General features: G+C 43.8%; 2 protein-coding genes across 2 annotated transcripts; both read right to left on the bottom strand.

Moving 5' to 3' along the window:
* Positions 1–754: 754 nt before the first annotated feature.
* Positions 755–3,321, bottom strand: LOC116366471 (uncharacterized). Its single transcript, XM_031818576.1, has 4 exons — positions 2,990–3,321; positions 2,836–2,894; positions 1,008–2,740; positions 755–825 (listed from the first exon to the last, which is right to left on the bottom strand). The coding sequence occupies exons 1-3, from the start codon at positions 3,010–3,012 to the stop codon at positions 1,173–1,175; spliced, it is 1,650 nt and encodes a 549-aa protein (XP_031674436.1). The 5' UTR covers positions 3,013–3,321; the 3' UTR covers positions 755–825; positions 1,008–1,172.
* Positions 3,322–9,326: 6,005 nt separating this feature from the next.
* On the bottom strand, positions 9,327–11,893 carry LOC116366470 (uncharacterized). The gene is made up of 4 exons (XM_031818575.1): positions 11,562–11,893; positions 11,408–11,466; positions 9,580–11,312; positions 9,327–9,397 (listed from the first exon to the last, which is right to left on the bottom strand). Exons 1-3 carry the CDS (start codon positions 11,582–11,584, stop codon positions 9,745–9,747), a joined length of 1,650 nt encoding a protein of 549 aa, XP_031674435.1. The 5' UTR covers positions 11,585–11,893; the 3' UTR covers positions 9,327–9,397; positions 9,580–9,744.
* Between the last annotated feature and the right edge of the window lie 2,921 nt (positions 11,894–14,814).

Raw genomic sequence — 14,814 nt, 5'->3', positions numbered from 1 at the left:
AGTAGCTGATCGTGGACTACAGGATAAAGCGGGCCGAACAAGCCCCCATTAACGGGCCTGTAATGGAGCAGGTCGAGAGTTAAGTACCTTGGTGTCCACGTCGCCAATGAACTCTCAAGGGTCAAACATACCAAGACAGTCGTGAAGAGGGTACGACTACACCCCCCCCAAGAGACTAACAAGAATTGGCATGGGTCCCCAGAAGGTTTTACAGCAGCACCATCAAGAGCATCCTGATCGGTTGCAGTCCAAGTTAAACTTCTGCACGGTAAGCGGTTCCAGATTGCCAGGTCTAGGACCAAAAGGCTCCTCAACAGCTTAATGGCATCTCAAGCTTTAAGACTGCTGAAAAATTCATTTTAATAAATGAAAGGGGCTTGCAAGTAAACATTATGCAAAATTCACACTTGTAGTCAGCGTATGTGACAAGTAGTTTGTCATTTGGAAAAAACATTCATTTACTATTTTGGAGAGGGGGGGGGGGTTAATGAAATACTTCAGAGAACTTTCAGGAGGGTTTAGTGAGATAGAAAGCAAGTGCATTAGAGTCACCATTAATATTAAGGGCATCAGGCCCAAAACTCTGATTCAGGCTCATTGATTGCAGAGGTCCAGTGATGCAAAAGATCCTGTCAAATGCCAGAGAGCCAACATTTCTTCTACTGGAAGAAGCAACCTAACTACCACAACACTGACATCCCTTTGAAGGCATTCAAAACATTTGTCTGAAAACAATTAAATAGATAAAGACTAATATGTATTAGTAAATTTTATTTAAAACAATTGAAGTAGAGAAGTCCTGACAACACTTCCAGGTCACAGCACCTAGAAGACAAAAAGATTAGTAACAAGCATACATGAAAGCAAAGACAGGTGCCAAGGCTGCATTTACACAGGCAGCCAAATTCTGATCTTTTGACTAAGCCAATCGCAAAAAAGATCAATGAACTGCCTATGTAAACCTAAACAGCCCAAATGGCATAAAAATAGAGAAACTGAAATCTCACCTCAACTGGTGGCTACAGATCCCACTTCATCATGTTCTGGACTCCCCTAAAGCTCTGGACTCAATTTAGGTTGTGCTAGGGCCTTTCTGCTTGGCAGATAGTGGTTTGGCTGTGGCTTGCTGACACTTGAAGAGCTGGGTTGAGTGGCTAGGGGAGGCACTACTCCTACCGAGTAGGGTCTTTGAGCCGGTGGATTGTAGATCCGCCGTACAATTCTGGGATGCTGTGCATGATGGTCAGGGCAAAGCGGCGAGGGTTGATCGAGCTGGCACTGCTGGTCCTGCTCTGGGTAGGGCCATAGCTGCTAGACAAGAGGCTCTGGGTGGGACGTCTGGCAGAGCTAGTGTTGGACTTCACTGCATTGAACAAATAGCTGGGCTGATAGCGTTGACTGGGGACAGGTTTAAAGCCACTTGGCTTCTGGGCTGTGGCAGGAGCATTCTGGATGAATGTTGAAGAACTGGCAGCCTGGGTAGAACTGAAGAGGCTGGAGACTGGCCCACTACTGGCAGCATAGCTGGGCTGGTAGCTCCCCCACTGAGCAGACATTTGTCCGTACTTCCCTTGGGCAGGTTTTGCAAGGAGATTCTGGCTGTATGTTGAACCCCTTCCACCTTGGTTAAAGGTAAACAGGCTTTGGCTTGGTGTTGCACCAAGGTCAGAGCCAGGCTTGTAGGCGCCATAGGAGTTTCCACTAGCTGTAGAGCTGGGGCGAAAAAGACTGGCGCGAGAGGCCAGGCTAGAAGTGGGCATGCCGCGACTTGAGGTAGAGGATCCATCTATTCTCTGGCCAGAGGTTTGGGCATATTGATTGGAAGTTGAAACACTTCTACTGGCAGAGTTGCTCTGGTATTGCATGACATCTTGGGAGAAGCTAGGCTTGTAGCTGTTTGTTGCACTCCCACCTTCAGTAGAACCTGGTCTAAATGAAGTTTGTGAAGAACCACTTGAGGGAACTTCACGGTCGGGAGTGGAAATTGACCGGGCAGAGATCTCCATTGGTCCCTTGAAAGCCAGGGAAGGGAGGCTGCTCCCTTGCTTCAGGTCCTGGACATAGTGGGTGAGGGAGGTGGTGTGGGTGGCAGTTTGACCATAGAGGCTGGGGGCTCCTCTACTCAGAGTCTGGACAAGGCCTTGGTTGGGTTGTCTGGAGGTGGAGAACTTGAATTCACTCTGGGTAGAGCCATAGTTAGGAATAGATGGTTTCAGGTTAGAGGCAGTTCTACTCTGGACATTAAACACAACATCAGGATTCTGGACTAGTCCAGAGCTGCCGGAGTGAGGCTGTACAGTACGGAGAGTGTTGGCCTGGATTCTCTTTACCTCCCAACTTGAAACTGGCCTTAATGCACTGGGGTCAGTGACACTTTGACCATAGGTTCTGCTGGCCTTGGTTTGATGCTTGTTGTGGGTGACAGAGGATCCACTGGCTATAGAACCAGAGAGGCTAATGTCAGTATTCTTGGCACGGGTCCTCTTACCCTTTGTCTGGGCGGAGGTAAAGCTGCTGGGGATAGATCCAGAGCCCCTTGGGGCTGGCTGGAGGGAGCTTGGAGCAAAGCCTCCGAGTGTGTTGTATCCAGTCCCGCGGTAAGTAGCTTCACTCTGGACCGAACCAGAAGTGTGAGAGGCTGGTCTGAATTGATCCTGGGGATAGCTGCCACCTGTTTGCCTCTGCTCAACTTCCATTCTGGAAGAGCCAGAAAACCCATAGCCTCTTACTCTCTGGGCATCTAAACAGAAGGTTATAGAAAGAAAGTTATAGATTCAGTGCCAAACTTGAAGGTTGGTCTGACAAAAGTGACAACGGTTTGTGTTCATGCCTTACCACGTGGAGCCCATGTAAAACTTGAGTGTTCTGCAAACAATGAGCAAAGGAACACAATCCTGTCAAGAAAAGAAGTTGCCATTACACATCAACATTCCAAATACAAGCAGCAACCTTGCAGTTGACCTGAAACACATTGGTCAAAGAACCTTACCCCAAATTAATTCCAAAAGCCATCTCAAAGCCTTAAACCACCAACAGCCCAGACAAAGCAATTAGTAGCTCAGTGCCTTACTGCCATGCTTAGTTGACATACCAGCTTGGTGTGTATTTATTGCCTGAACCTGCAGTTGCCATCCAATCACTGGCTTATTGATTGATCATTCTCAGCTGTATGTCTTTGTGGAGCGGACAGATTTTAAAACAACCAAGGTGAGGACAGAGGACGCGAAGAGTTAAGGAAAGACATTTGAAATTCACACAAAGAGGGCTAACGTTATGACACCACAGTGACATGCAGATGAACATGATCAATCAATCAATCAAACAGTGATGACAACTGGCTGTTCAGGCTATAAATATACACTCAGCTGATATATCAACAACTCAAGGCAGTAAGGCAGCGTTTACACAGGCAGCACAATTCTGATCTTGTTTTTCACTAATTAGTCTTTTGACAAATCAGATCTGCTCTGAAAAAGAGCTGATTTGAAAAGATCTGATGTGATTGGTCAAAAGACAAATGAGTAACAAAAGGATCTGAATTGGTCTGCCTGTGTAAAAGCAGCCTAAGTTAGCGAGCTGGCAGCTATTGCGTTGTCTCCTCTGTGGGTTCTGTAGAACTTCATTTAAATATAAAAGTGTTTCATATCTACTGAAAAGTTGCTGCTTGTGAAATATGTTGTGTAATTTCTCTCTTGGCTTTTACGTGATTTAACTTGTACAATGTATTCTCTTGACAGGGGATTTGTTTGTTTTGTTCATTGTTTGCAAAAATTCAAATCAAATTTTATTGGTCACGTACACATTGTTAGCAGATGTTAATGCGAGTGTAGCGAAATGCTTGTGCTTCTAGTTCCGACTATGCAGTCAAATCTAACTAGTAATCTAACAATTTCAACTACCTTATACAAAAACAACTACCTTATACACACAAATACACACAAATGTAAAGGGATGAATAAGAAACAAAAATGAATGGGAAGTCATTGACACCGTACGAAACATATACACGGTGTCCAATACCACTCAATTCGGCGTCGTTTCAATCAAGGTTGATTGCATATGCCATATGGCAAATGCCAAGTGTAGCACTCCAAAAATCCAACAGATGGCGAGTGCGCTCCACTGTGATTTTTCATATTGCAAATGTAACACAAGTCAAGACCCAAGAGTAAAATTTTTAAAAATTGAACATTTTTTTCAAAAACGTATCACCCCCTTAAAAAAGTGCTTTCTGGACTGTTTTTTGAAATTCTTTAGATTTTGTGTCAATTACACATGTGTAAGACCTGTATGAATAAACTTTTGTCAAATTTCATTATCATTTTTTTTGTTAACTTGTCCATAGGGCATAGTTTTTTGTTCATTTGCAATATGATTTCATAGGAAGTCAAAAGTCACTGTTTTATTTTGTTTGCCAAATGCCATAAGAAATGTCCAAATGCAATATTAAAGATTTGAAAGTGGCAAATCAGGATGTTATGTCCATTTGCCATGTACGATAAATGGAAGTCGGTTTACAAACCCAAAAGTCAGTGAACCATGTCCAAAAGGCATTTATACTGCCAAAATAATATATAGCACTATGTTAAGCCTTGAATCAACCTAGATGGTCTATTTGTCATGTATGATGAGGGAGAAGTGGGACTGTTGTTTTTTAATGATTTTTTTTTAAACGTCCAAAATGACAAGGAGCACGGGTGGGGGGTGCCCCCTACCCAACCGTGGACCCCTTGCTACCCCGTAATGGCATTAAAAACCATTTTTCCAATCACCAGGTGCACGGCTGTGCATTTGCAGTATGTTTCAATGTGCATTTACCATCACAAATTTGTGATGCCCATGTTTCAATGGGCATTTACCATCGCAAATTTGTCATGCTCAAAAATACTGCAGAAATGCTAAATTGACTGGCCTTATGAACTCGGGATGGCCGGGCAGTGATAGTGGTTCCTCTCCATCGCTCGTTGTGTTGATTTCATCACGTCCATTTGGTGAATTTTTTTCACTGTTGAATCATGTTGCAAATGCACTGTGCATTGAGAATATGGAAATGCCACCGCAGGCTCTGTGTGTTTTTAAGCACCGCACTTTGTCACTCCATCCTTGCTGTGTGTGTGTGTGTGTGTGTGTGTGTGTGTGTGTGTGTGTGTGTGTGTGTGTGTGTGTGTGTGTGTGTGTGTGTGTGTGTGTGTGTGTGTGTGTGTGTGTGTGTGTGTGTGTGTGTGTGTGTGTGTGTGTGTGTGTGTGTGTGTCAGTGTGAGAGAGCTTTTCATTGACATCTGTTGGGAGGAATGACTGATTTACAGTTCATGAGGATTACCTAGTCACACATATGAAGTTTTGGAAAGATGTGACTTTTGTAATGCTTCGAAACAGACACTGTGACCCCAATTAAAGGCACTTCTGGTTGGCACAGGAAGCTAAAAGTAAACACATATCCTCATTTGAGTAGGCTTTTACAGAATCCTGAGTTTTAAGTCTATACATTAAGAACTGACTGATTTACACAGGGTTGAATGCACTATTTCTCACAAACTGCAGGTTGGGTATGGCAAGACAATTTTGGGGTGATTTTAACCACTTCCGGTTGCTCCAGGAAGCTTAGAATCAACACAGGTAGTCCTCATAGTGGCCTGATGGATTGTCATGGAAGACAGGTTCATAAGACATTCATAACCCACATGGGCTTCAGGTTGAATTTAGTGGTGCAGGCAATGTATTACTATGGGGAGAGAAGTCATTGAAAACTGTTTGACGTAAACACCTTCTTTTAACTTTTAAGGGTTAATGCCACATGGTCAAGTTTAGGCTTGCACCGATCGGGAGGACCTCAGGAATGTTCCCAAGGTAGAATTGTGCTTCTAACCCTAACTGTTCTCCCGCAGTCACCCAAAAGCCTCTGCAATTTAGGGCCAGGCTTCATTATGAGCTCAGACCGAGCAAGCTACGGTCTAGCGGGGCATCTTGTTGAACTCGGCACAGCCTAGAGATTATGGTAATGCCATTGCAGGCTCTGAGTGTCTTTAAGCACCGCACTTTGTCACTCCATCCTTGCTGCGTGTGTGTGTGACAGAGCTTTTCTTTGACATCTGTTGGGAGAAATGACTGATTTACAGTTCATGAGGGTTGCCTAATAACCAATATGAAGTTTTGAAAAGATCAGACCTTTTTAACCCTTCGAAACAGCACCTATGACAACATTTTACGGCACTTCCGGTTTACGCAGGAAGCTGAAAGTAAACACATATCCTCCTTGGGGTAGGCACTTATATAATATTGAGTTTTAAGTCTTTATGTTAAGAACTGACTTATTTACAGAGGGTTGAATGAGTGTGTGTTATTTCAGAAAATCACAGAAAATCACAGAAATCTCGCATAGCTCGGAAACACAATTCAAAAAGATTTGTCTGAACAAGCTGCAACTGGATCTGTAACTTAAAAAGAAGAAAAAAAACAATTTGACATTGTACGATTTCTCTTAAATTACGATAGATAAATGGCTGGTTCTTTTTTTATTGACACCGTAGGTTCATTTACTTTGATGTGAAGTGTAGAAATTATTGCTCTATTTTCATTTTTGACCTTTAATCCCGTGGAGGCCTGGACGCCATCTTGTTCGGGGCCAACTGCCCATTATGCCAAACCTATGCTCACCAAGTTTCGTCTTCGAAGTCTTTTCCATTTAGGAGATAAGGCCATGTCGTGATTGGTGATGTTTTGTACATTTGCAATATGATTCTACTCGCCCTCTTGTGGTATTTACCGGGACAGTGGAAAAATGACCAAAATGTGAAAGTTTTATTAAACGAAAACCGAATGTCCGAGAGACTTCGTTTGATGACTTACTGGAAGATCCGGCCCTGCTGCACGGCCCGACGCTGTCCGCCAATTTTAGAAATGTTGTCGGACGTCTAGTAAGGGACCGTACATTTGCAAAGTGGACTTTCTCACTAACCATATGGCAAATGTCAAAATGTTCCCTTAAGGTATGTGAAGTCCAACCCTAGGTCTGCCGGCGGCCCTACCCAAAGCCTCTCCTCTAGAAGCTATGGCCTTACCCAGTGTGGGACTAGCAGTGGCACCCCCACCACCCCTCAACGCTTCGCCCTGGCCACCATCCACAACATCTCCGAATACTACGGTGGAGCTTGTGTCTGTCGTCTCGAAGTAGTGCCTCCTCCCCTAGCCACTCCAAACCCAGCTCTTCAAGTGTCAGCAAGCCACAGCCAAACCACACTGCACCTGCCAAGCAGAAAGCCCCAGCCCCAGCATTACCTATTAGTTGTGGTATTAGTAAACACAATTGGCCCAGCGTCGTCCGGGTTAGGGGAGTGTTTGGCTGGGGTAGGCCATCATTGTAAATAAGAATTTGTTCTTAACTGACTTGCTTAATTAAATAAATGTAAAATAAAATGAAATAACAAGTAGAACACCAGACCAGAACATTTCTGACCTGCAGGAAATGAATGCAAATTAGAAAGAATTGTTTATTTCCTTTTGTTTATTGTCTATTCCATTTGCTTTGGCAGTGTAAACATATGTTTCCCATGCCAATAAAGCCCTTTGAATTCAATTGAAAGTGTGTGTGAGAGAGAGATGTACGTTGTATGCTTATGATGAAATATCATGGGTGAAGCAGATTGTTGAATGGCCTGACGAATAGAGAAGAGAGTGTTGTCTCCCATTAGAGAGAACAGAAGAGTCACCTCCATCCTTTGTTGATTAATAGAACTCATTTTCAGTATGATTTAAGACACCTTTCTCCTCTTCCTGCAAATCTACCCTCTGTCTAAAGGTCCTGTCAACAAGATCGTTTCTGCTGATGCCAATGAAAGATTTATTTGTATATTTTATTTACATTTCTGTATTCTGCGTGAACGTTATTTTTCTCTTTATTTTCTTTATGAATGTTGCCAGGCATTATGGAAAAAGAGAGGAAAGGAAACAGCTCCTAAAAAATGATGTCTGTGCCTCCACTTCCTCTGGCAGGAAATAGCATCTTTGATTTGAGCCACCACACATGGATGGTCAATGCATGCGAGGTGATGCTCTCTCTCTCTGTTTATTTTACTGTGACAAACTGGTGTGCCTTAGTCATTCACCTCAGTGTAAAAGACAAATGTGTCAACAATATTATAACATCTAAAACCCAAGGGAACATTCTGAATCTAGGCAGACATGGGATCTGGGTTTGTACTTTTGGGAATATTTTATTAGTTCCACTGAGCCAAGCACAGCTGAAGACATGGAATGATTTTTAATACTATCTGAATCCAGGCTGGTTAGCAGTGCCATGTGTCTGATAAGACGTGAGGGTGAAAGTGTGACATTGTGACAGATATCCTCATCATGGATAGGGGGCCTGATGGCACACACTGGCTCCTCCTGCTCACACACTTCCAGCAGGGGACAGTAATGATCCCCATCAGATTGACTCCTGCTCATTTTGAAACATGGAGCTGAGCTCAGTAACAGGAATGTTTGGCCTGATACCGACGAGACGGCCTTTCGGGAGGTCAGAGAACTGGCAAAGTGGTACCAGAAACACCTCTCCCTCAACTTGAGCAAGACTAAGTAGCTGATCGTGGACTACAGGATAAAGCGGGCCGAACAAGCCCCCATTAACGGGCCTGTAATGGAGCAGGTCGAGAGTTAAGTACCTTGGTGTCCACGTCGCCAATGAACTCTCAAGGGTCAAACATACCAAGACAGTCGTGAAGAGGGTACGACTACACCCCCCCCAAGAGACTAACAAGAATTGGCATGGGTCCCCAGAAGGTTTTACAGCAGCACCATCAAGAGCATCCTGATCGGTTGCAGTCCAAGTTAAACTTCTGCACGGTAAGCGGTTCCAGATTGCCAGGTCTAGGACCAAAAGGCTCCTCAACAGCTTAATGGCATCTCAAGCTTTAAGACTGCTGAAAAATTCATTTTAATAAATGAAAGGGGCTTGCAAGTAAACATTATGCAAAATTCACACTTGTAGTCAGCGTATGTGACAAGTAGTTTGTCATTTGGAAAAAACATTCATTTACTATTTTGGAGAGGGGGGGGGGGTTAATGAAATACTTCAGAGAACTTTCAGGAGGGTTTAGTGAGATAGAAAGCAAGTGCATTAGAGTCACCATTAATATTAAGGGCATCAGGCCCAAAACTCTGATTCAGGCTCATTGATTGCAGAGGTCCAGTGATGCAAAAGATCCTGTCAAATGCCAGAGAGCCAACATTTCTTCTACTGGAAGAAGCAACCTAACTACCACAACACTGACATCCCTTTGAAGGCATTCAAAACATTGTCTGAAAACAATTAAATAGATAAAGACTAATATGTATTAGTAAATTTTATTTAAAACAATTGAAGTAGAGAAGTCCTGACAACACTTCCAGGTCACAGCACCTAGAAGACAAAAAGATTAGTAACAAGCATACATGAAAGCAAAGACAGGTGCCAAGGCTGCATTTACACAGGCAGCCAAATTCTGATCTTTTGACTAAGCCAATCGCAAAAAAGATCAATGAACTGCCTATGTAAACCTAAACAGCCCAAATGGCATAAAAATAGAGAAACTGAAATCTCACCTCAACTGGTGGCTACAGATCCCACTTCATCATGTTCTGGACTCCCCTAAAGCTCTGGACTCAATTTAGGTTGTGCTAGGGCCTTTCTGCTTGGCAGATAGTGGTTTGGCTGTGGCTTGCTGACACTTGAAGAGCTGGGTTGAGTGGCTAGGGGAGGCACTACTCCTACCGAGTAGGGTCTTTGAGCCGGTGGATTGTAGATCCGCCGTACAATTCTGGGATGCTGTGCATGATGGTCAGGGCAAAGCGGCGAGGGTTGATCGAGCTGGCACTGCTGGTCCTGCTCTGGGTAGGGCCATAGCTGCTAGACAAGAGGCTCTGGGTGGGACGTCTGGCAGAGCTAGTGTTGGACTTCACTGCATTGAACAAATAGCTGGGCTGATAGCGTTGACTGGGGACAGGTTTAAAGCCACTTGGCTTCTGGGCTGTGGCAGGAGCATTCTGGATGAATGTTGAAGAACTGGCAGCCTGGGTAGAACTGAAGAGGCTGGAGACTGGCCCACTACTGGCAGCATAGCTGGGCTGGTAGCTCCCCCACTGAGCAGACATTTGTCCGTACTTCCCTTGGGCAGGTTTTGCAAGGAGATTCTGGCTGTATGTTGAACCCCTTCCACCTTGGTTAAAGGTAAACAGGCTTTGGCTTGGTGTTGCACCAAGGTCAGAGCCAGGCTTGTAGGCGCCATAGGAGTTTCCACTAGCTGTAGAGCTGGGGCGAAAAAGACTGGCGCGAGAGGCCAGGCTAGAAGTGGGCATGCCGCGACTTGAGGTAGAGGATCCATCTATTCTCTGGCCAGAGGTTTGGGCATATTGATTGGAAGTTGAAACACTTCTACTGGCAGAGTTGCTCTGGTATTGCATGACATCTTGGGAGAAGCTAGGCTTGTAGCTGTTTGTTGCACTCCCACCTTCAGTAGAACCTGGTCTAAATGAAGTTTGTGAAGAACCACTTGAGGGAACTTCACGGTCGGGAGTGGAAATTGACCGGGCAGAGATCTCCATTGGTCCCTTGAAAGCCAGGGAAGGGAGGCTGCTCCCTTGCTTCAGGTCCTGGACATAGTGGGTGAGGGAGGTGGTGTGGGTGGCAGTTTGACCATAGAGGCTGGGGGCTCCTCTACTCAGAGTCTGGACAAGGCCTTGGTTGGGTTGTCTGGAGGTGGAGAACTTGAATTCACTCTGGGTAGAGCCATAGTTAGGAATAGATGGTTTCAGGTTAGAGGCAGTTCTACTCTGGACATTAAACACAACATCAGGATTCTGGACTAGTCCAGAGCTGCCGGAGTGAGGCTGTACAGTACGGAGAGTGTTGGCCTGGATTCTCTTTACCTCCCAACTTGAAACTGGCCTTAATGCACTGGGGTCAGTGACACTTTGACCATAGGTTCTGCTGGCCTTGGTTTGATGCTTGTTGTGGGTGACAGAGGATCCACTGGCTATAGAACCAGAGAGGCTAATGTCAGTATTCTTGGCACGGGTCCTCTTACCCTTTGTCTGGGCGGAGGTAAAGCTGCTGGGGATAGATCCAGAGCCCCTTGGGGCTGGCTGGAGGGAGCTTGGAGCAAAGCCTCCGAGTGTGTTGTATCCAGTCCCGCGGTAAGTAGCTTCACTCTGGACCGAACCAGAAGTGTGAGAGGCTGGTCTGAATTGATCCTGGGGATAGCTGCCACCTGTTTGCCTCTGCTCAACTTCCATTCTGGAAGAGCCAGAAAACCCATAGCCTCTTACTCTCTGGGCATCTAAACAGAAGGTTATAGAAAGAAAGTTATAGATTCAGTGCCAAACTTGAAGGTTGGTCTGACAAAAGTGACAACGGTTTGTGTTCATGCCTTACCACGTGGAGCCCATGTAAAACTTGAGTGTTCTGCAAACAATGAGCAAAGGAACACAATCCTGTCAAGAAAAGAAGTTGCCATTACACATCAACATTCCAAATACAAGCAGCAACCTTGCAGTTGACCTGAAACACATTGGTCAAAGAACCTTACCCCAAATTAATTCCAAAAGCCATCTCAAAGCCTTAAACCACCAACAGCCCAGACAAAGCAATTAGTAGCTCAGTGCCTTACTGCCATGCTTAGTTGACATACCAGCTTGGTGTGTATTTATTGCCTGAACCTGCAGTTGCCATCCAATCACTGGCTTATTGATTGATCATTCTCAGCTGTATGTCTTTGTGGAGCGGACAGATTTTAAAACAACCAAGGTGAGGACAGAGGACGCGAAGAGTTAAGGAAAGACATTTGAAATTCACACAAAGAGGGCTAACGTTATGACACCACAGTGACATGCAGATGAACATGATCAATCAATCAATCAAACAGTGATGACAACTGGCTGTTCAGGCTATAAATATACACTCAGCTGATATATCAACAACTCAAGGCAGTAAGGCAGCGTTTACACAGGCAGCACAATTCTGATCTTGTTTTTCACTAATTAGTCTTTTGACAAATCAGATCTGCTCTGAAAAAGAGCTGATTTGAAAAGATCTGATGTGATTGGTCAAAAGACAAATGAGTAACAAAAGGATCTGAATTGGTCTGCCTGTGTAAAAGCAGCCTAAGTTAGCGAGCTGGCAGCTATTGCGTTGTCTCCTCTGTGGGTTCTGTAGAACTTCATTTAAATATAAAAGTGTTTCATATCTACTGAAAAGTTGCTGCTTGTGAAATATGTTGTGTAATTTCTCTCTTGGCTTTTACGTGATTTAACTTGTACAATGTATTCTCTTGACAGGGGATTTGTTTGTTTTGTTCATTGTTTGCAAAAATTCAAATCAAATTTTATTGGTCACGTACACATTGTTAGCAGATGTTAATGCGAGTGTAGCGAAATGCTTGTGCTTCTAGTTCCGACTATGCAGTCAAATCTAACTAGTAATCTAACAATTTCAACTACCTTATACAAAAACAACTACCTTATACACACAAATACACACAAATGTAAAGGGATGAATAAGAAACAAAAATGAATGGGAAGTCATTGACACCGTACGAAACATATACACGGTGTCCAATACCACTCAATTCGGCGTCGTTTCAATCAAGGTTGATTGCATATGCCATATGGCAAATGCCAAGTGTAGCACTCCAAAAATCCAACAGATGGCGAGTGCGCTCCACTGTGATTTTTCATATTGCAAATGTAACACAAGTCAAGACCCAAGAGTAAAATTTTTAAAAATTGAACATTTTTTTCAAAAACGTATCACCCCCTTAAAAAAGTGCTTTCTGGACTGTTTTTTGAAATTCTTTAGATTTTGTGTCAATTACACATGTGTAAGACCTGTATGAATAAACTTTTGTCAAATTTCATTATCATTTTTTTTGTTAACTTGTCCATAGGGCATAGTTTTTTGTTCATTTGCAATATGATTTCATAGGAAGTCAAAAGTCACTGTTTTATTTTGTTTGCCAAATGCCATAAGAAATGTCCAAATGCAATATTAAAGATTTGAAAGTGGCAAATCAGGATGTTATGTCCATTTGCCATGTACGATAAATGGAAGTCGGTTTACAAACCCAAAAGTCAGTGAACCATGTCCAAAAGGCATTTATACTGCCAAAATAATATATAGCACTATGTTAAGCCTTGAATCAACCTAGATGGTCTATTTGTCATGTATGATGAGGGAGAAGTGGGACTGTTGTTTTTTAATGATTTTTTTTAAAACGTCCAAAATGACAAGGAGCACGGGTGGGGGGTGCCCCCTACCCAACCGTGGACCCCTTGCTACCCCGTAATGGCATTAAAAACCATTTTTCCAATCACCAGGTGCACGGCTGTGCATTTGCAGTATGTTTCAATGTGCATTTACCATCACAAATTTGTGATGCCCATGTTTCAATGGGCATTTACCATCGCAAATTTGTCATGCTCAAAAATACTGCAGAAATGCAAATTGACTGGCCTTATGAACTCGGGATGGCCGGGCAGTGATAGTGGTTCCTCTCCATCGCTCGTTGTGTTGATTTCATCACGTCCATTTGGTGAATTTTTTTCACTGTTGAATCATGTTGCAAATGCACTGTGCATTGAGAATATGGAAATGCCACCGCAGGCTCTGTGTGTTTTTAAGCACCGCACTTTGTCACTCCATCCTTGCTGTGTGTGTGTGTGTGTGTGTGTGTGTGTGTGTGTGTGTGTGTGTGTGTGTGTGTGTGTGTGTGTGTGTGTGTGTGTGTGTGTGTGTGTGTGTGTGTGTGTGTGTGTGTGTGTGTGTGTGTGTGTGTGTGTGTGTGTGTGTGTGTGTGTGTGTGTGTGTGTGTCAGTGTGAGAGAGCTTTTCATTGACATCTGTTGGGAGGAATGACTGATTTACAGTTCATGAGGATTACCTAGTCACACATATGAAGTTTTGGAAAGATGTGACTTTTGTAATGCTTCGAAACAGACACTGTGACCCCAATTAAAGGCACTTCTGGTTGGCACAGGAAGCTAAAAGTAAACACATATCCTCATTTGAGTAGGCTTTTACAGAATCCTGAGTTTTAAGTCTATACATTAAGAACTGACTGATTTACACAGGGTTGAATGCACTATTTCTCACAAACTGCAGGTTGGGTATGGCAAGACAATTTTGGGGTGATTTTAACCACTTCCGGTTGCTCCAGGAAGCTTAGAATCAACACAGGTAGTCCTCATAGTGGCCTGATGGATTGTCATGGAAGACAGGTTCATAAGACATTCATAACCCACATGGGCTTCAGGTTGAATTTAGTGGTGCAGGCAATGTATTACTATGGGGAGAGAAGTCATTGAAAACTGTTTGACGTAAACACCTTCTTTTAACTTTTAAGGGTTAATGCCACATGGTCAAGTTTAGGCTTGCACCGATCGGGAGGACCTCAGGAATGTTCCCAAGGTAGAATTGTGCTTCTAACCCTAACTGTTCTCCCGCAGTCACCCAAAAGCCTCTGCAATTTAGGGCCAGGCTTCATTATGAGCTCAGACCGAGCAAGCTACGGTCTAGCGGGGCATCTTGTTGAACTCGGCACAGCCTAGAGATTATGGTAATGCCATTGCAGGCTCTGAGTGTCTTTAAGCACCGCACTTTGTCACTCCATCCTTGCTGCGTGTGTGTGTGACAGAGCTTTTCTTCTTGACATCTGTTGGGAGAAATGACTGATTTACAGGTTCATGAGGTTGCCTAATAACCAATATGAAGTTTTGAAAAGATCAGACCTTTTTTAACCCTTCGAACAGCACCTATGACAACATTTTACGGCCACTTCCGGTTTAC

Source organism: Oncorhynchus kisutch, unplaced genomic scaffold, assembly GCF_002021735.2.
Source record: "Oncorhynchus kisutch isolate 150728-3 unplaced genomic scaffold, Okis_V2 scaffold1495, whole genome shotgun sequence".
NCBI classification, from domain to species: Eukaryota; Metazoa; Chordata; class Actinopteri; order Salmoniformes; family Salmonidae; genus Oncorhynchus; species Oncorhynchus kisutch.
Note: the sequence above shows the minus strand (reverse complement) of the source record. Positions and strands in the feature narration are given on the sequence as shown.